Genomic DNA, 23,147 nt, shown 5'->3' on the forward strand with positions numbered 1-23,147 from the left:
TGAGGCGGTGTCACATGGTATATGTCACATGGGTTGGTGTCACATGGTGACCCCGCCCCCTTACGATGTCATAGTCCCCATGTGACATCAACCCATGTGACCAACCCATGTGACATATACCATGTGACACCGCCCCATTGTCACTATATAAGTGGGCGCGCAGCGCGGCTCTGGCATTCCGGCCGGAGAGATCGTCGAGGCAACATCTCCTGGAGAAGAAGAAGAAGAAGAAGAACGGAAGGCGGCGGCGACAGCGGCGACAGAAGACCGGGCCACCGCCTGTAAAAGAGCTATAAGAAGGTGCGGTGGCCCGGCAGAAGAACCGAAGAGGGGGACAAGACCTCCGAAGTCGGGAGAAAGAGGCCGGCGGCGGGGAGGAAGAAAGCCGGACTGCTCCGCTAGCAAAAGAGCTACAAGAAGATAGCGGAGGAGTCCGGCGAGAAGACCCCCGAAGACGGAAGACCCCCGGAGCTGTGCAATAAAATATTTTATCTCGTGTGTTGTGTTTTTTTGGTACTTTTATTTTACAGGTGAATGGGTAGGGGTACATTGTACCCCATACTCATTCACATAGGGTGGGGGGCCGGTATCCGGGGGCCCCCTTATTAAAGGGGGCTCCCGGATTCCGATAAGCCCCCCGCCCGCAGACCCCGACAACCAACGGCCAGGGTTGTCGGGAAGAGGCCCTTGTCCTCATCAACATGGGGACAAGGTGCTTTGGGGTGGGGGGGCCGTGCGGCCCCCCCTTCCCCAAGGCACCCCCCATGTTGAGGGCACGCGGCCTGGTACGGCTCAGGAGGGGGGGGGGGGGCGCTCGCTTGCCCCCCCTTTCCTGGCCGGCCGGGTAGCGTGCTCGGACAAGGGTCTGTTGTGAAATTGGGGGGGACCCCACGCCGATTTTTTTCGGCGTTGGGGTTCCCCTTTAAGTCCATACCAGGCGGCGGGGCCAGCGACGTCTCCGTCGCGGGCCCCGCCTACCTGGATACCCGCTCTAAATGAGCGGACTTTTCTCCGGGCGGGAAAAGTCCGCTCATTTCAAAAGTAGGGCGGACTGGCACACACACGGGCGGACTGTCCGCTGAAACCAAGTTTGGACGGACAATCTTACGGAAATTCCGAAAGACTTAGTCCGCCAGACTGTCCGCTGAAAAAGTCCGCTGAAGCCCACACACGAGCGGACTGTCCGCTGAAATGTGTTTCGGCGGACTAAGTTGGGCAGACAGTCCGCCCGTGTGTACGCGGCCTTAGATGAATGTGGGAGGAGAGGGAAAGGAGGGGGGAGAGGGAAAGGAGGGGGGAAGGAGGGACAGCAGCCCCCCGATCCTACACCCCAATAGCAATATGTGTTTTCCAGAGTTTGACAATCAGCAGATAAAAATACTCCAAATACCTGGTGTTAGCGCTTCAATCATCCCAGCGCCATGATTGTTATGGTGACAGGATGATTGAAGTGTATTATTACTTTGTAATATTAAATTAAATCATTCAACTCACCATAATGCAGAATCAGTGGGAGCCCTGAGTGTGTCACTAGCCACGTTGCCTGCCACCAGATTCCATCAGGTGTCCCAAGCGGAGTCTGTCCTTACATCAGGTGCCCCATCAGAGCAGCCTTCCTCACATCTGTGTCCGTCAGCGGAGCCCCTCCTTACATCTGGTGCCCCTCTGACATCCAGACTGCCCCCCCACATCCACAGACCGGCCCCCACATCTCCAGACGGACCCCCACATACTGCACAGACTGGCCCCCACATACTGCACAGACTGGCCCCGACATCCACAGACTGGCCCCCACATCCACAGACTGGCCCCCACAGACTGGCTCCCACATCCACAGACTGGCCCCCACATCCACAGACTGGCCCCCACATCCACAGACTGGCTCCCACATCCACAGACTGGCCCCAACAGACTGGCCCCCACATCCACAGACTGGCCCCCACATCCACAGACTGGCCCCCACAGACTGGCCCCCACATCCACAGACTGGCCCCCACATCCACAGACTTGCCCCCACAGACTGGCCCCCACATCCACAGACTGGCCCCCACAGACTGGCTCCCACATCCACAGACTGGCCCCCACATCCACAGACTGGCCCCCACATACTGGCCCCCACATCCCCAGATTGGCCCCCACATCCCCAGACTGGCCCCCACATACACAGACTGGCCCCCAGATCCCCAGACTGGCCCCCACATACACAGACTGGCCCCCGACATACTCACTGCACGGACTGCCCCCCCCCCCCCCCCGACAGGACAGATGATCTCCTGTCCTCCAAGCGGCAGCCATTGTTGCTGCGCTGACTTTGAACTGTAGCACTGCCCACTGCTCTTCACACACACTGGCAGCGGGGGTGGGCGGCGCCACAGGTTCTCTATTGAAGACCAGATTCTGGTCTTTTTAAAAATTGCGGCCGGCGGCAAAAAACAGGAAATTTGAATTTCCTGGGACGAATCTAATTTCCCGGGACATTTCCCGGGACAAAATTAATTTGGGACAAATGTCCTAATCCCGGGAATGTCCCGGGAAATTCGGGACAGTTGGCAACCATGCATATGCATAAATACTGTGCTCATATAAAAAAAAAAAAAACATAACAAATCTCATTAAAAATCGCTATTAATGATCAACTAATTATTCAGTGTAATAAACATATAGTGAAAGCAACAAAAAAACTTTTAGAGAAATATGTCAAGTTTTAATAAGTCTTCCCGTTATTTATTTCTCAAGTGCTAAAACATTTTTAGTGGTTTTATATTTCATTGGTAGCCTTGATCTATGTTTCCTGACAGACTCCATGGCAGTCCACGTGTGGGTTAACCCCATCTCCTCTCCGATGTTATAGGACTCCATTCCCATAAATGTGAGCTCTCAGCCAGAGACTGCGTTCCTTTTTTGTCCTCCTCTTTGGACCACTTACAGCATGCGCACTTATGTTTTATTTGATGTCCCGTCTGGACGAATGAGCCCCCTTCGGGCCAGAGTCGGGCATATCGATGAAGTGGTGTAAGAACCCAGGGCGGGTGAGTGGTTCCAGGCATAATGCCCTGATGGGGGGGAGGGGGGGCAGCCCATGTATGCCCACGACAGGACGACCAGAGTGGTGCAGCTGAACTGGTAGGGTCTGAAGATGGTGCCTGTGACATCGGTTTTCCTCCATGGCAGCAGTTTGTTTTGTTTTTCCTCTTTTTCCCTGGCTCTAGTGTCCTCTGGCAGTTTTCATTGTGGCTCGAACGTTTCTGCATTTCAGAACACCATGGCACTTCCTGGCCACGGCTGTGTATGTCCATGTGCTGAAATGTCTCAATTGGCTGTCCTGTACCCCATGATGGATGTGTCATGGGTCAAAGTTCCTTTCACAATGTAAACGCATTTGGCGAATCGAGAACAAGCAAAGTTTACCGCGAACCGCAAAGCCATCTCTACCCATAATCTACGTTTTATGATCTGTTATTTTATACAAGTTTTAATTTCCTTATAGAATGGCTCCCTCTAGTGGCTGATCTACATAAATGCCTAAGATTGTATAATTAACCTTTGGCCCTTGTACACACGGTCGGACATTCCGTCTGATTTTTTTTTCTGACGGATTTTGTCCGAAACTGGTGTTGCATACACACGGTCGGACAAATTTTGTCGGAAAATCCAATCGTTCAGAACGTGATGACGTTATTTCGTTTACGACGGGACTACGTTCAGGCTAGTAGCCAATAGCTTTGGTCTTCGTAATTTTGATCTGAGCATGCGTGGCACTTTGTCCGATCGGAATTCTCTACACACGATCGGACAAAGTCCGATCGGATCATGTTGTCGGAAAATTTTATAGACCAGCTCTCAAACTTTGTTGGTCGGACATTCCGATGGGAAAAAAAAGTCCGATGGAGCCCACACACGGTCGGATTATCCGACAACACGGACATTTTCCATCGGAATTTCCTACCATGTGTACAAGGGCTTATTCATATCGATTTACATTGTTTAGTGAACAGGCATTAGTACTCTATAGCAAGAATTAATGCACCAACATGTCAATATATAGAATCCCCTATCCTTATACCTCATAACATAAAATATAAAAGGTTTCAAATGTCTCATGTGTGACTTCTCCCTAAAAACACTCTATTTACCTCAATCTGGAACCATTTGAAAATATCATAGGCTAGCTGCTCCGCAGTGCTAGTAAATATAGATCAAAGAAAAGGCGAAGGGAAAGAAAAGACCTGCCTCTTCTTTTTGTTTGTGCATTCGATATAATACAACAAGACTCCATCTAGACTCGATTAGACCTCAATCACACACAAAGGGTAGACTTTCCCCTACCCTTTGAACCTACCGGACCTTTTAATTAGGGTAGACTAGCAGGTCTAAACCTACCTCCAGGTTATCTCCAACCCCCCCCCCCCCCACCCCCCCCCCCACACACACACACACACACACACACACACACACACACACACACACACACACACACACACACACACACACACACACACACACACACACACACACACACTTATACCCTTATTTTATTTTATATCTTCTCCATTCTTCATTCCCCCTCCAAACCTCCGCACACTAACCAGACCACCACTGAAATTGAACAAACTACACCAAGTTTCTAAAAAGCAAACGCACTAGGCACACATTTCAGAAGCTTTTGGATTGAAAATCCAACAACTAACACACCCAACTTCGTAACACCCAACCAATCATCATGCCCATCCACAAAAATCAATGCACTCCATTATCATTAAAATGGTTTCCAATAAAACGCAAAAGGACTCAACGTCCCTGAAAAAAAAAAGATCCACATTTCTTAAAGAATTCCAAAAACAAAAAAAGCCAACATCATCTGCATCAACTCACTTTAAAACTGACAAGATTCCAATACTTAAGGATAACAGATTTCCGCTATCTTTCCACACAAACCAATTCTGAGGGGAAAACAAAAGGAGTTTCTATACTGATTTCAAAACAGACCCCATTCAATCTTCTAGATTCTATGCAGGACCCCTGAAGGCAAATACATATTCCTCAAAGGAAAATTGGGATCTTATCCCATCACCATAGCAAACGTACCGTATTTATCGGCGTATAACACGCGCCGGCATATAACACGCACCCCAAGTTTAGGAGGGAATTTTAAAGGAAAAAAAACTTTTAGGAGGGAAGTTTAAGGGGAAAAAAAAAAACTTACATTTATATGCCCATCAGTGTCATCTGCAGCCTTGTCCACCATTGCAGCCTTATGCAGCCTTGTCCACCATTGCATCCTTATACGGCCTTGTCCACCATTGCAATCTTGTCCCCCATTGCAGCATTATGCAGCCTTATCCACCATTGCATCCTTATACGGCCTTGTCCACCATTGCAATCTTGTCCCCCATTGCAGCCTTATGCAGTCTTATCCACCATTGCAGCCTTATGCAGTCTTGTCCACCATTGCAGCCTTATGCAGTCTTGTCCACCATTGCAGCCTTATGCAGCCTTGTCCACCATTGCAGCCTTATGCAGTCTTGTCCACCATTGCAGCCTTATGCAGCCTTGTCCACCATTGCAGCCTTATGCAGTCTTGTCCACCATTGCAGCCTTATGCAGCCTTGTCCACCATTGCAGCCTTATGCAGCCTTGTCCACCATTGCAGACTTATGCAGTCTTGTCCACCATTGCAGCCTTATGCAGTCTTGTCCACCATTGCAGCCTTATGCAGCCTTGTCCACCATTGCAGCCTTATGCAGTCTTGTCCACCATTGCAGCCTTTTGCAGCCTTGTCCCCCATTGCAGCCATGCCTATTTTATTTGCTATTTGTATTTTATTTTTTAAAAATGCCGCCGCCAAGATAGAGAGCCGGATGTGTATCTCGGCGGCGTGCGGTAGTTCTCGGCGGGCCTCCGGCCGCCTTCGGCTCTTCTCGCCAGCTTTCGCCCGCCTTCGGCTCTTCTCGCCAGCTTTCGGCCGCCTTTGGCCATTCTCTGCAGCTTTCGGCCGCCGAGAAGAGCCGAAGGTGGCCGAAAGCTGCCGAGAACGGCCGAAGGCGGGTGAGAAGAGCCGAAGGCGGGCAAAAGCTGCCAAGAACGGCCAAAGATGGCCGAAAGCCGCCGATAATGGCCGAAGGCGGCCGAAAGTCGCCTTGAAGAGCCGAAGGCGGCTGAAAGCCGCCCAGAGGCTCAGAATTTTGGGGGATTGGCGTATAACACGCACCCACGATTTTCCCCTGCTTTTAAGGGGAAAAAAGTGTGTGTTATACGCCGATAAATACGGTATATGCCACAAATATAAAACAGGCAGAATTTTTCCGTAAAATGAAAGTCTTACTAACAATTTTGGCCCCAGGCATCCTCATTTTGGGGGGGGGGACTTCAATATCCCCCTAAATCCCACTCATAAACATGCCAAACGGTACTTCAAGCCTTCCTTATAGAGCATTGAACAAATTAAAATACAACTACAAGATTTACTGTTACATGACGCATGGAGAACTCTAAACGCACAAACTAAAGACTTTAACTACTTCTCTTCTGTCCATCAGAAATATCCTAGAATCAATTACTTCTTCTTATCCCAGCCTGACCTCAAATTACTGGAGAAATCAACAATTGAAACCATGACCTTATCTGACCACCACCCTATTTCTTACGACACTAAGCCCTTGTACACACGGCCGGAGATTCCAACAACCAAATCCGACGGATTAATTCCGGAAGAGGTCCGGAAGTGGTGTTGCTTACACACGGTCGGACTAAGTTGTCAGAAAATCCGATTGTACATAATGTGATGACGTTATTTCGTTATGACGGGACTGTGTTTTTTTGTGTTTTTTTTCTTTTTTTGTGTTTTTTTCTTTTTTTTTGTGTTTTTTTTTTGTGTTTTTTTTTGTGTTTTTTTTGTGTTTTTTTGTGCTTTTTGTGGGGTTTTTTTTGTGTTTTCTTTTTTTTGTGGGTTTTTTTGTGTTTTTTTGTGGGTTTTTTTTTTCTTTTTTTTGTGTTTTTTTTGTTTTTTTTTTCTTTTTTTTGTGTTTTTTTTGTGGGTTTTTTTTGTGTTTTTTTTCTTTTTTTGTGTGTTTTTTCTTTTTTTTTGTGTTTTTGTGTTTTTTTGTGTTTTTTTGTGGTTTTTCTTTGTTTTTTTTCTTTTTTTGTTTTTCTCTTTTTTTCTGATTTTTTGTTTTTTTATTATATTTTTTTTGGCTTTACTGTCTATTTAATGCTGTTTGGGAAATTTTTAATTTTTGGATTTACAGCACATAATTATATATATATATATATATATATATATATATATATATATATATATATACATATATATATATATATATATATATATATATATACATATATATATATATATATATATATATATATATACATATATATATATATATATATATATATATATATATATATATATATATATATATATATATAGTTTTCTTTTTTTCTATAATATATAAATATTTGGGTTGATAATTATTGTATACACATATATTTAGTTAGATTTTTCTGCATTTTTTTGCACATTTGGGCATATAAGGTCTGGGGTTGTGGTACATATAGCAAACTTTATAGTCGCAATAGTTTTTGTTTTTTCATGAGGTTGCATTTTAGCTTGATTTTTTTGAGGTTCATTGATAGTGAATAATATAACATATATAGGGAATTCTGTGAAAACGCATGCGATTCATATTAAGTATTATATGTAGCACCTATTCTTGCACAAAGCACTTTAGAAGATTTTTTGTAATCTCCTTATGCACAATCTATTGAATTTTTATTATTACGATTGTTTTCTACAAACTTATAACGAATAACTTACTGTACTGTGGTAATATTGTACTTAGTGGAAATAAGGGTGGTATTCACCGTTGAGATCGGGTAGTGCCAGACACCCCACATTTCTCCTGAGATTATTGATTATTTTGAAAGACCCTTGCGGGGATTTCTTGGTTGGGGGGCTGCAACCCGTATATATAGATATTTGTATGCTTTTTGCTTTCTGTACTCTTTCTGGTTCCTGTAATGCCTAAGCGCGGCTTTGTTAAAATTTTTTTAAAATTTCAACGTTCAGGCTAGTAGCCAATAGCTTTGGTCTAGGAATTTGATCTGAGCATGCGTGGCACTTAGTCCGATCGGAGGAGGCTACACATGATCGGAGTATGTCCGATCGGAGCGTTTTGTCGGAAAATTTTACCGGCAAGTTGGAAAAATTGGTCCGTCGGATATTCCGACGGAAACAGTCCGATGGAGACCACACACAGTCGGAATATCGGACAAAACGGTCCGATAGGACATATTCCGACGGAATCTCCGACCGTGTGTACAAGGGCGAACATTTCCAGAAAAAAATCATTAAAACTAAACCTTGGCGAATCAACACATCCATCCTGAAAGACCCCATAAATGTTCACCATTTCAATGACAAACTAAAAAAAAACGACTTCACACAAAATCAAAATGACGAAAACCTCACTATTCATACAATGGGAAGCACATGAATGTGTTATTAGGGGAGAATTCATTGCCAAGTGAGCCAGACAAAAGAAGGAACATCAATCAAGGATAAAATCTCTTTTGATTTATCAAATCCATAGACTGGAAATGACACACAAAATGCACTGTTGCGGCGGCGGCGGCGACACTAGACGAACTAACAAATGCTAGAGCAACACTATCTGAAGAGCGAAGCATCAAAACGAAAAGATAATACATACTACGACATAAGATATATTATGGACAAGGTAACAAAAGTGGGAAAAATGCTAGCAAAAGCAGTTCAGAATAAAAAAAGTCGCATCCACAATACACCAAAATAAGAGATAAAAAAAGGCACTATACATTCATCTAATGAGGAGATAGCAAAACAGTTTGAACTTTACTATCAAACTCTGTATAACATTCTATCCAACCCTAAATGTCCCCACAGCACAGAAAAAATATCAAATCTCATACAAAACGTCCTACAGAAATATAGCCCCACCCAGGGGCGTAACTATAGGGGGTGCAGCAGTTGCAACCGCAACCGGGCCCTTTGATGCAGGGGGCCCATGCAGCCCCCTCTACATATGGCCAGCAGCAGCATAGGCAGCTAGTGGTACCAGTGCACCATGCACACGGGTGGCTGGAGGTGGAGGGTGACTAGCAGAGCTCCATGCTCGACTATCGCACTGGCTGCTCTTTAGTTGTGCATTCCCCGCATGACCTGTGTCCTCAGCCGGCTCCTCAGAGTACCCCTCTCCTGCTCCATGTATTGCCGCTCAGTCCGAGTCTGTTTTCCCCAGCCAGAGTCCCGGAAAAGGACCTCATCTCTTCTGGGGACGGGGACCCCATCCTGCCTAGGGACAGTCCCCCAATGGGGCACCTAAAAATAAAAAAAAATAATTAAAAAAAACGACTGATACCAGTGGTGGAACTACAGGGCTCACAAAGGTCATACCTGTGACCACGCCCTGGAGTTCCACCGCCGGACTCGGAGGGAAGAGCCCTGGCTCGGGTTCAGGGGGGCCCTTCATAGTTTCTTGCATCGGGGCCCTGAAGGTTCTAGTTACGCCACTGGCCCCACCCCAAATAACATCAAACATGGACCAAGAACTTGAAGCCCCAATTTCAGGCCCTGATTTCGATAAAGCTATCAAGGACTTGAAAATAGTCAAAGCCCCAGGACCAGATGGACTACCCCCTACAAGAGTATAAGCCCCTGTACACACGGTCGGAGATTTCGACAACCAAATCCGTCGGATTTTGTCCATCGGATTTTGCCCGTCGGATCTTGTCCGAAACTGTTGCATACACACGGTCGGACTAAGTTGTCGAAAAATCCGATCTTTCAGAACGTGATGACGTAATTTCGTTACGATGGACTACATTCAGGCTAGTAGCCAATAGCTTTGATGTAGGAATTTGATCTGAGCATGCGTGCCACTTGATCCGATCAAAATTCTCTACACATGATCGGAGTATGTCTGACCGGACCAGTTGGTTGGGAAATATTTCCAACATGTTGGAAAATTGGGTCCAATGGATATTCCGACGGAATCAGTCCGATGCATACCACACACAGTCGGATTATCCGACGACACGGTCTGATAGGACCATGGGCATCCGCAGAACTTTTTTCAGGGGGGGGCATCATTTTAGGGTCACCCATTCACTGCACCTTTTCGACAATGTCATTATCATATTATCATGGTCAGAGACTACAGATGTAGTACAGTCCCTAGGATAAGTAATGGATAATGGCCAACAGGCCCTCTTACCAGACCCAGCGAAACTACAGCAGTGATCCCTCCGGCTGGACGATCGCTCACTCTGGGTTCCTCAGGCCAACTCTGGTCAGTAGTGTAGCAAGTCTGCACCCTGGTAGTGGCTCTGGTGTTTCTCTCTCTGGTGGTGCTGGGCAGCGTGGCTCTCTCTGGCTTCTGGCCAGCACAATCATTCTTTGTCCTGTAGCGCTCTCTCCCTCAGCTTTTTCCAGGCTGCAGTCTCTCAATCTCTCTCTTGATCGAGCTGTAGCCTCCTCCCTGTGGAAAATAAGGCCTCCAATCTTTGGGACTACATGTCCCATGATGCTCTCCTCTCCTAGTCTCCTTTGATTGGCCCTTAGTTATGGCCAATGAGGAAGTAACGGAGTGGGCAGGAAGCTGGGCGGGGAACCTGGTGAGAGCTGCCATCTCTTCTCCCTGACAGGAGAAAGTGGGGGCACCTGGGGGAAACCTCTGATAGCCCGCAGCTTGCCTTTCTCCTGTCACAGCGCTGCTGAGTTCTCTGCTGGACTGAGTAGGCAAAAGAACTCACACTACACTGATGGGGGAGCTTGGCAGCACCTTGATGGGGGAGCTTGGAAGCACATTGATGGTGTCACCCCACTGGCGGGTGGCAACCGGGTGCGGGCTGCCCAAACCCCAATAGCGATGCAACTGTGCTGAATTTAAGATGCGATCCCTGATTCCAGGGGGGGGGCACTTGACCCCCCTTGTCCCTACCTGCGGACGCCCATGGATAGGACACATTCCGATGGATTCTCCGACCGTGTGTACAAGGGCTAAGACATTCACTAATATTCTAAAGCCTAGATTCTTGAATTCTTTTTCACTCACTCCAATCCGTACAAAATCCACCAGAACAACTATTGGAAGCACACATATCTGTTATTCCTAGACATGTGCATTCAAATTCAAATTTGAAAAATTACATTTTGCGACCCGACTTTGGGGCCACTTATAGCTAGAAACCCCAATTTGGTATGCAAACACAGTAGAACTAGCTCTACAACATCTCCAAATTTGGGGTTTCTAGCTACAAGTGACCCCGAGTTACGGGGCCCCAAAATTGGGTCGCAAAATGACATTATCTGCTGCAGAAAAGTGCTTGACATTTTGCGACCCGACTTTGGTGATGTTGTAGTGCTAGTTCTACGGTGTTTGCATACCAAATTTGGAGTTCCTAGCTATAAGTGGCCCCAAAGTCGGGGCGCAAAAGGTCATTCTCTTCTGCAGAAAAGTACTTGACATATTGTCCATATCTCGGGGTCACTTGGTGCTAGGAACCCCACAACTTGTGGCAGGTGACGTGGCAAGTGGATAATCCTCAACTTGGTCATGCGGCACTCGTGTCAGGTGATGTGGCAAGTGGACAATACACAACATGTGGCAGGTGACGTGGCAAGTGGACAATCCACAACTTGGTCATGTGGCACTCGTGGCAGGTGTCATGGCAATTGGACAATACACAACATGTGGCAGGTGACGTGGCAAGTGGACAATGACATACAGCATATGTACTTGCCTTGTGATCGACATCCGTGACTTCTTCAATCAGGCATGCTGACAACTTCATTGATACCATAAATATAAATAAAATAAGATGTGTGTTTTTTTGCACTGTACACTGCAAGTATGAAAAGTTGATGTGACAGATGTATATAAGTAAGTAACCATCTTCCAAAATTTCTAATTCAAATAGAAAAGATTAGAAAAAAAATATAATTTAATAGAATAAAATATAAAGAATATACAACCATCTTCTGAAATTCAAATGTCAAATAGAATAAATTAGAATTTCGAATAGTATGAATTAAATTTTTTAATTAATTAATTTTAAATTTGGATAGAAAAGATTATAATAAAATAGAAAATAGACTAGAAAAACGATAGAACAGAACAGAATATATTATATTTTATTCTGTTCCGTTCTACTGTTTTTCTAGTCTATTCTTTTATATTCTGTTAAAATATTTTCTATTAAAGTCGAAATCATTATATACTAAATGTGAATTTCAGAAGATGTTTATTTATATATATATATATATATATATATATATATATATATATATATATATATATATATATATATATATTTTTTTTTATTTTTTTTATTTTTTTTTTTGACATTCGAATTTCATATAGAATTAATTTGAATAGAAAAGATTAGAATGGAAATAGAGAATACACTAGGAAAACAATAGAACAGAATAGAATATAGATACTATCTATTTCATTTTTTATTTCTTTTGCAGATTACTATTTGTTTCTATAAGATCTCCTGCAGACTATTAGCATCTGTTTCAATTTTTTGCAGATCTCCTGCAGACCATTAGTCTCTATTTCGTTTTCTCACCAGATCTCCTGCAGACTATTAACAACCATTTCACGTCTTTTTTTTTTTCCAGATCTCCTGCAGACTGTTAGAATCAATTTCTTTTTTTTTTTTTTGGAGATTACTATTTATTTCCATCAGAATCAATTTCTTTTTTTTTTTTGGAGATTACTATTTATTTCCATCAGATCTCCTGCAGTATATTAACATTTATTTCATTTTTTGCAGATCTCCTGCAGACTATTAGCATCTATATCTAAAGGAAATGGCTGTTCTAATGCAAAAAAAATATATAAAAATGAAATAGATGCTAATAGTCTTCAGGAGATCTGCAAAAAAAATGAAATAGATGTTAATATACTGCAGGAGATCTGATGGAAATAAATAGTAATCTGCAAAAAAAAAAAAGAAAAATGAAATTGATTCTAACAGTCTGCAGGAGATCTGCAAAAAAAAAAGAAGTGGAATGGCTGTTAATAGTCTACAGGAGATCTTCTAAAAAAAGAAATAGATGCTAATAGTCTGCAGGAGATCTGGTGAGAAAACAAAATAGATACTAATAGTCTGCAGGAGATCAGCAAAAAATGAAATGGATGCTAATTCTGCAAAAAAATAAAAAATGAAATAGATAGTATCTATATTCTATTCTGTTCTATTGTTCTAGTCTATTCTCTATTTCTATTCTAATCTTTCTATTCAAATTCAAATTCATTCTATACGAAATTCAAATGTCGGAAATATATATATATAAAACTATCTTCCGAAATTCGAATTTAGTATATAATGATTTCAATTTTAATAGAAAAGATTTTAATAGAATATAAAAGAATAGACTAGAAAAACAATAGAACAGAATAAAATATAATATATTCTATTCTGTTCTATCGTTTTTCTAGTCTATTTTCTATTTTATTTTAATCAAATTTAAAATTAATTAATTAAAAAATTTGAATTCATACTATTCGAAATTCATTTATTCTATTCAAATTTGAATTTCAGAAGATGATTGTATATTCTTTCTATTTTATTCTATTAAATTATATTTTTTTTCTATTCTGTTCTAACCTTTTCTATTTGAATTAGAAATTTTGGAAGATGGTTACTTATATACATCTGTCACATCAACTTCTCATACTTGCAGTGTACAGTGCAAAAAATTACACACATCTTATTTCATTTATATTTATCACATCAATGAAGTTGTCAACATGCCTGATTGAAGAAGTCACGGATGTCGATCGTAAGGCAAGTACATATGCTGTATGTCATTGTCCACTTGCCACAAGTTGTGTATTGTATTTGTCCACTTGCCACGACACCTGCCATGAGTGCCACATGGCCTTCCAAGAGTGCCACGTGACCTGCCACGAGTGCCACATGACCTGACACGAGTGCCACGTTCCCAGCCACGAGTGCCACGTGACCTGACATGAGTGCCATGTGACCGCGCACGAGTGCCACGTGACCAAGTTGTGGATTGTCCACTTGCCACGTCACCTGCCACCAAGTGACCCCAGATATGGACAATATGCCAAGTACTTTTCTGCAGCAGAGAATGACATTTTGAGACCTGAATTTGGGGCCACATATCTTGGGGTAACTTATAGCAAATTTGGTATGCAAACACAATAGTACTAGCACTACAACATATACAAATTTGGAGTTTCTAGCACTAAGTGACCCCGAGATACGTGGCCCCAAAGTCGGGTCACAAAATGTCAAGCACTTTTCTGCAGCAGAGAATTACATTTCGCGACCCAAATTTGGGGCCACATATCTCGGGGTCACTTAAAGCTAGAAACACCAAATTTGGTATGCAAACACAATAAAACTAGCACTACAACATCTCCAAATTTGGAGTTTCTAGCACCAAGTGACCCTGAGATACATGGCCCTAAATTCGGGTCGCAAAATATCTTTGAATTCGGTTGAAATAGTTTAGAATGCGGTTGAAATAATTTCGAATGATGTTGAAATCATTTCGAAATCGGTAGAAATATTTTTCAAATTTACTTGAAATATTTTCGAATGCGACCGATTTTTCGAACTTGGTAGAAAATGAAACGAAATCCGAAAACGAATTTAACGAATATAACTTAATGAATGAATTAATTAACGAATTAAATCGAAACGAAACTAAACATTTTTTTTTTCCTTTTGCACATGTCTAGTTATTCCCAAAGAAGGTAAAGATCACAATCGGGTTACAAACTATAGGCCAATTTCCCTGATCAATGTCGAATGTAAATATATATGCCAAAATATTAGCGAATAGACTTCTCCCTTTATTAGCCTCCCTTATATCCTTTGATCAAGTAGGCTTTATTCCCGGTAGAGAAGGACGTGACCATATGATCAAAGCAATAAACATAAACCACTGGCTTACATCCAAAAAGAAACAAGCCTTTTTTCCTCTCCCTTTACCCTGAGAAGGCGTTCGACAGAGTGGCCTAGGACTATGTTGACGCTGTCTTAACCCACATTCAAGGGTGGACTGACAACTCATGGGGCCCCCGGGCAATAGGAGATTATGGGGCCCCCAGGCAATTAGAGATTATGGGGCCACACAATATACAATCACACAGGATACACAGACATGTTTCTATTGGCTGAGAAGGTACTGGAGAGGTGGGGCAGCTATAATCTCTGGATTTTTAGACCAAAAGGATGTCGGTAAGGGACATGACAGATGTAAATAAAACACAGATTTTTTTTACATACTGTCCCTGGTTTTACAGAGTCTGGCAACCCTGATGGGGCCCCCTAGTGGCCCCCTAGTGGCATGGGGCCCTCGGACAGTGGCCGAATGGTCAGTCCGCCCCCTGCCCACATTGCTATTCTACCTCGAATGAGAGCATATATAAAAGCTCTATATTCTGACCCTACCGCCCAGGGCTGGACTGGGACAGAAATTTGGCCCTGGACTTCATCCAGACTGGCCCACATACATTTTGAGTGTCCCATCAGCACTCCCTTATATCAGAGTGTCCCATCACCAGCCCCCTTACAACAGAGTGTCCCATCACCAGCCCCTTACATCAGAGTGTCCTATCAGCACCCCCATACATCAGAGTGTCCCATCACCAGCCCCCTTACATCAGAGTGTCCCATCACCAGCCCGCTTACAACAGAGTGTCCCATCAGCACCCCCTTACATCAGAGTGTCCCATCACCAGCCCCTTACGTCAGAGTGTCCCATCACCAGCCCCCTTACATCAGAGTGTCCTATCAGCACCCCCATACATCAGAGTGTCCCATCACCAGCCCCCTTACATCAGAGTGTCCCATCACCAGCCCCCTTACATCAGAGTGTCCCATCACCAGCCCCCTTGCATCAGAGTGTCCCATCAGCACCCCCTTACATCAGAGTGGCCCATCACCAGCCCCTTACATCAGAGTGGCCCATCACCAGCCCCCTTACATCAGAGTGTCCCATCACCAGCCCCCTTGCATCAGAGTGTCCCATCAGCACCCCCTTACATCAGAGTGGCCCATCACCAGCCCCTTACATCAGAGTGTCCCATCCCCAGCCCCCTTACATCAGAGTGTCCCATCAGCACCCCCTTACATCAGAGTGGACCATCACCAGCCCCTTACATCAGAATGTCCCATCACCAGCCCCCTTACATCAGAGTGTCCCATCAGCACCCCCTTACATCAGAGTGTCCCATCACCAGCCCCCTTACATCAGAGTGTCCCATCACCAGCCCCCTTACATCAGAGTGGCCCATCAGCACCCCCTTACATCAGAGTGTCCCATCACCACCCCCTTACATCAGAGTGTCCCACTGAGCCATCGGCCCACCGGGAAACTCCCGGTAGTCCCAATGGCCAGTACATGCCTGCTACCGCCTTCAATTTGCACAATGGTACAAGACAGGGTTTCCCCTATCCCCTCTCTTGTTCGTCCTCACACTGGAACCGTTACTAAACAGAATCTGATCTAATCCAGACATAAAGGGAATACAGATTCATTACCAAACATATAAAGTCGCAGCCCTTGCAGATGACACGCTTCTCTTTCTCTCAGACGCCCATATATCTATACCCAATCTCATTCAACACCTAGAGCAGTGATGGCGAACCTTGGCACCCCAGATGTTTTGGAACTACATTTCCCATGATGCTTAGGCACACTGCAGAGTGGATGAGCATCATGGGAAATGTAGTTCCAAAACATCTGGGGTGCCAAGGTTCGCCATCACCGACCTAGAGAAATTCCAATTAATATCAAACTTGAAAACTAACCATTCAAAATCCAATACCCTCAACATCACATTACCCCCATGTTCAATTGGGCTATGTAAAAAAAAAAATGCCCCCTTCTCGTGGGCCAACCATTCCATAACATATCTAGGAATAGAAATCCCTACTAACTTGAATGATCTATTTAAGCTCAATTACACACCAATCTTAAAAGAAATAAAGGATGACTTAACCACTTAAGGACCAGGCCTCTTTTTCAGATTTGGTGTTTACATGTTTAAAACAGTTTTTTTTTTGCAAGAAAATTACTTAGAACCCCCCAAACATTTTATATTGTTTTTTTTTTCAATAAAATGGCGGTCATTGAAATACTTTTTTTTCACACCGTATTTGCGCAGCGGTCTTACAAGCACAACAGTAAAATTAGCCCAATTTTTTTTTATATTGTGAAAGATAATGGTTACGCCGAGTGAATTGATACCCAACATGTCACGCTTCAAAATTGCGCCCGCTCGTAGAATGGCGTCAAACTTTTAGCCTCCATAAGCGACATTTAAAAAATTCTACAGGTTGCATTTTTTTTTGCATTACAGAGGAGGTCTAGGGCTAGAATTATTGGCCTCTCGCTCTACCGATCGCGGCGATACCTCACATGTGTGGTTTGACCACCGTTTTCATATGCGGGGCCCTACTCACATATGCGCTTGCTTCTGTGCGCGAGCTCGTCGTGACGGGGGGGGGGGGGTTAAAAACCTTTTTTTTATTATTATTTATTTTAATTGATTTTATTTATTTTTACACTGTTTTAAAAAAAAAAAAATGGATCACTTTTATTCCTATTACAAGGAATGTAAATATCCCTTGTAATAGAAAAAAGCATGACAGGTCCTCTTAAATATGAGATCTGGGGGGGGGGGGGGGGGGTCAAAAAGTCCTCACATCTCATATATGGACTAAAATGCAAAAAAATATATAAATAAATAAAAATGACATTTGAAAAAAATATACCTTTAAGCCCCTGTACACACGGTCGGTGATTTCGACAACCAAATCCGTTGGATTTTGTCCGTCGGATTTTGTCCGAAACTGTTGCATACACACGGTCGGACTAAGTTGTCGAAAAATCCGATCATTCAGAACGTTTCATTATGATGGGACTACGTTCAGGCTAGTAGCCAATAGCTTTGATGTAGGAATTTGATCTGAGCATGCGTGGCACTTTGTCCGATCAAAATTCTCTACACATGATCGGAGTATGTCCGATCGAACCAGTTGGTCGGGAAATATTTCCAACAAGTTGGAAAATTGGGTCGGACGGATATTCCGACGGAATCAGTCCGATGCAGACCGCACACAGTCGGATTATCGGACGACACGGTCCGATAGGACACATTCCGACGGATTCTCCGACCGTAAAAAAAAAAGTTTTTAAACTGCCCCTTTAAAAAAAAAAAGTTCTTTAAGGAAGTGCACTGTGCTCGAGCGCCGGACACAGTGCACTATGGGAACCGCTACATCAATGCAATCATGAGATTGCAGACGTGGCGCTTCATTTGCGGGCATTTAGCCCGCCTCAGGGCGCTTTCTGAAGCGCTGAGTAGTTTCCGCCCGGCGCTGTAGTATGTGTTACTACGGCCCGGGCAGTTTGATTGACATCTGAGTTGACTCAGATGTCACTTCCTGTCTTCTCTCTCCCATTGCACCTGAGAGAGGAAACAGGAAGTAAGAGGAGTAGAGTGGTGTGCAGGAGAGGAGCGGAGAACACCGGAGAGGAGCACACAGTCAGGTAAGTGGGCTTCGGGTGTGTGTGCGGGTCCTGGGCATACATGGGGACATATATACTGGGCATACATGGAGGTGTATAGTGAGGGCAGGTGACAGCAGACATAGCCTGAAGATCAATCTCATACTAGATGGCATAATAGATTTATTCATGATGATTGGTGTCATGCTGACATCTGGTTTTAATTCATTCCAATCATTGCACGGAGCCTGATGTGTGGAGGGTTCATTCATAAGCGGAGGATTTTTGTTGCAGATGGAGAAATCCATTGCTTTTATCTGTAGACTTTTTATAGTAGATATCTACTGCTAATTATATGCAGATTGCTTTGAGAATTGGGTTATTTAATGGAAGGTGTACCCAAGGAGATCAGTGTACTGGAGGGGGTGATGGACGCAGAGAGGGCATCTTCATTTATAGACGACTGAACATGGCATTTGTCATTTTAAACCCATACATGACATTTATTGTTTATGTGTATATGTTGTGCAGCCTGTTATGTGATGTGCAGAGCCCGGTGTATAATGTCCAGCCTGTTATGTGATGTGCAGAGCCCGGTGTATAATGTCCAGCCTGTTATGTGATGTGCAGAGCCCGGTGTATATAATGTGCAGCCTGGTATATGATATGGATTCTATAAGGGGTGTGGCTTATGAGAAGTGGGAGGGGCCAACAGTGGAGGGGCGGGGTCTTGCGCCCCCCCATCCTAAAACTTCACCAGCCGCCACTGCTCAAATATCCAATAAATGTTAGAGACAGGGCTGGATTAATGTAGGGGCTATTGGAGCTGCAGCTCCAGGCCCCCTACCTTAATATAGGCCCAGCCACCCAAAAAGAACACACTGCTCATGAAAAGCAATGGGCCAACAGAGTCCTCCCCTGACGGGCCTTGCATTCCGCATGCACCGCCTGGGCTGGATTGATAATGGGTGCCGCCAGGGCTGTTGATAGGGGGGGGGGACCACCAGTCCTCCTGTAGGGGGCCCCGGCACACAGAGGGGCCCGAACAGCAAGAGGAATCAGTGTTGTCGATACGAGGAGCAATTACAGAAAGATGCCCTGTGCGGCTCTCTGCAGCAGATAAAAGCTGGTTTCTCTCCCTCCCACCAGCTTTTAGCTGCTGCAGGGAGAGACACAGGGCATTGTTCCTGTAATTGCTTCCTCCTCCCTGTTCTATTATAAAAGGGCTCGTTTACACAGGTTCTCTGTTATGTTTGTGTTCCGCTAATAATAATTTTAGTGTAGGCTGTACGGGGCCCCGTGATTTCTAACAGCAGCCCTGGGCGCCGCATGAGCAGTCCTAACGGAAAGCCTGGGGCACGCCAGTGCAGGGCTCTTGCAGAATTCTGGGGCTTCCATAGTGTTTGGCCCTCTCGGCTGCACTCTTTAAGCTCAGAGTGCACACGCCAATGGACGGCCCTTATGGCAAACCTGGCAAGTCAGATGCCAGGCTTCTCTAGTTGGCATGCACCCTTTAGAGTCTGGGCGCGTGCCAACATGGGCTCTTGGAAACACATAAGGGTGCCCAGTAAAAGGTCCACCAAAATCCTCAGCACCAAGCACACGATGCTCTTAATCCAGCCCTGGCTAGAGATGTAAACATGACCAAGGCTTGATGATACATATATGGTGGTCCCGCCCACTGATCCGGACCTTCTTGGAAAATGGTATATGAAATTACAATCTCAGTCGCCACCTCAGAAAAATCTTAGGCTTGACCCAGCACAATTCGATCTCTAAAAATCAGTATCTAAAACCACTAGCAATGTTCATGATAAATGCAGCAAGACACTGCGTCCCCTGCCACTGGCGGTTGAATGTTACTCCAACAAAAAAAGAATGGTTTCTTAGAATAAATAACATTGAAAAAAATAGAAGAACTGATTAGGATATCACAGGATAAAATAACTAAATTCACATTGATTTGGTACAACTGGTTAGGATCCAAAAACACCTCAGTCTATAAAACACTCAATATACAATAGACTAAGCTATTATACAAAAGTTTGTAAAACGGGTTCGCTGGTCTATACTTCATTGTACCATCTCTGTCACTTCCCTCCCTCGCTCCCCCTTATCCCCCAAACTCAAAATATTACTTCTATCTCGTATAACTTACTCATTGGAAAATGAATATATATATCCCTTTCCCGCCGAGCGTACGCAGATATGCGTACTCAGCTTCCGGGGGTTATACCGGGATGATGCCCGCACCTGCAGGCATCATCCCGGTACTGTTTTCTTCAGCAGACAATTGGCTATCCAGGTATAACAACTGATGTGGCTAAAAGCCACTCGGCTGTTATGCCGGAGGAGCGGGAGGGGACGTCCCCCACCCCCTCCCGCCGCCTCCCGCCGCTGTTACCGGTGCTCCCGCTCGATTGGGAGCACCGATTCGTGATCCGACGCCTCCGGCTGCTGGGGAGGAACTGGAACGAAGCCGTAACCGGCTTCGTTCCAGTCTCCTCATCGTAAACACGGAAGTGACGTCATGACGTCACTTCCCGTTTACTCGGCTGCCAATGGCGCCGGTTTTAAAAAAAATATCCGGTATTCAGAATCGCCGTTTTCGGCGATCTGAATACATTGAAGTGTAAAGGAGGGGTGGGGGGTCTTTTAGACCTCCCCGATCCCTCCATAAAGAGGACCTGTCACCACCTATTACTGTGACATGGGATGTTTACATTCCTTGTGACAGCAATAAAAGTGATCAATTTTTTTTTTTTAAAACAATTTAGTCATTTTAAAATAAATAAAATAAGTAAAAAAATAAAAAAAATTTTTTTAAAGCGCCCGCCGTCCCCGCGAGCTCGCGAAGCAAAGAAAACGCATACGGAAGTCGCGCCCGCGTATGTAAACGGGTGTTCAAATCACACATGTGAGGTATCGCCGCGATCGTCAGAGCGAGAGCAATAATTCTACCACTAGCACTCCTCTGTAAAACTAACCTGGTAACCGTAAAAAAAAAAAATTTAAAGCGTCGCCTATTGAGATTTTTAGGTACCGTACTTTGTCGTCAATCTACAAGTGCGTGCAATTATAAAGTGTGACATGTTTGCTATCTATTTACTCGGCGTAACATTATCTTTCACATTACGCAAAAAAATTGGGCTAATTTTACTGTTTTTTTTTTTTTATTATTCATGAAAGTGTCCCTTTTCCCAAAAAGTTGCGTTTAAAACACCGCTGTGCAAATACCGTGTGACATAAAATATTGCAACAATCGCCGTTTTATTCTCTAGAGTCTCTGCTAAAAATATATATATAATGTTTGGGGGTTCCAAGTAATTTTCTAGCAAAAAATATGGATTTTAACTTGTAAAAACCAAATGCCAAAAATAGGCTTAGTCATGAAAGGGTTATATATATACTTTTACAAAACATACAAATAAATCGTTTATGTCTGTTCTACCGGATAACCTATTGTTGGCATATAAATAGTAATTTTCTCGTGTAAAATGTATTGCATTACCATCGTATTATTAATACATCCACAAGACTATGTCATTGTTACTCTGTTTTTGATTTTATGTTCTATCAACTTTATATATTAAAAAAAAAAGAAAGGCGGAAGTCTAGTAGTTAAAAAGAAGAGATATAGACAAAATATAGTAGTAATAATGACCATTGCAATATTTGATATTATTAGGTAATTGTTAATATTCCTGCACATAATAACTCTATAACCCTAACGCAATCTTCTTACAACTGTCGGGGGGGGGGGTGGTTGTTGCAGAACTACAAACTTCATCTGCCTCATTAGATTTTATCGGAGGAAACGCTCTGGGATTGACTTAGACAGCTAAACAAATTCTCCTTACTCCACAATCTACAAAGGGGAGTCTGTGACTAGCAACTATGACGGCCATCCTGAAAATCCCTCCATTCTGTTCATCTTGATTGGAAATATCATGGGGTTTGCAGAGTCAGCGTTAGCAACAACCTCTCCAACTCTTAATGATGCTGTACTGGATTTGTATCTACACATTTCACACAGATTTTATATTTTCCAAAACCAGCCTCCCTAAGGGGTCCCCCCTCCACACCCCCTGCCCCCCCCCCCCCCATAGCAGCTGCGTTGGCTGCTAAAGCTGCTGTAATGCCATTGTAACCTATTACAAATACTGTCAGCACTATGTAGTGATACTCACAGCTCCAGATATGAAGTTGCTCCATTTATGGAACAGTCGATGTTCTTCACTTTCTCCATTCACCCCCACAAGGACAATAGAGACATCATTACAGGTGCCAGCAGCCAGGTCAGTCCCCGTCTTTACCTCCAACTTATAAGTCTTTGACATTTTAGGAGAGGACTCTTTAAGAAAGCAGCTCTGCAAGACACAAGTACAGTTTGAACAGTCAGCTATATCTTTCTCTTTTATGCAATTTACAACGAGTTCACGCCTACAACTAATTGCAACATCAGTAGCATGAACCAATCCTGTTTGGACATAGGATATATTTTTAGACTGAATTATCTATGCATGTGATGCAGGGGCGGATCCAGAGTGTAATCTCGGGAGGGCCACTGCCAGAAAATAAGGTGTTGCTTACAGAACTGAATTTA

General features: G+C 43.9%; 1 protein-coding gene across 1 annotated transcript in view; it reads right to left on the reverse strand.

The window, feature by feature from the left end:
* LOC143957711 (hydroperoxide isomerase ALOXE3-like) overlaps positions 1–22,942 on the reverse strand; it is a 181,562-nt gene extending 158,620 nt beyond the window's left edge. Inside the window, exon 1 of the mRNA XM_077467406.1 lies at positions 22,732–22,942. Coding sequence (XP_077323532.1) covers positions 22,732–22,881 — 150 coding nt within the window. The 5' untranslated portion in view covers positions 22,882–22,942. The remainder of the gene's footprint in view (positions 1–22,731) is intronic.
* Positions 22,943–23,147: the final 205 nt, after the last annotated feature.

Source organism: Lithobates pipiens, unplaced genomic scaffold (genome assembly GCF_037356315.1).
Source record: "Lithobates pipiens isolate NorthernLeopardFrog02 unplaced genomic scaffold, aLitPip1_a1.2 Scaffold_55, whole genome shotgun sequence".
Lineage (NCBI taxonomy): Eukaryota > Metazoa > Chordata > Amphibia > Anura > Ranidae > Lithobates > Lithobates pipiens.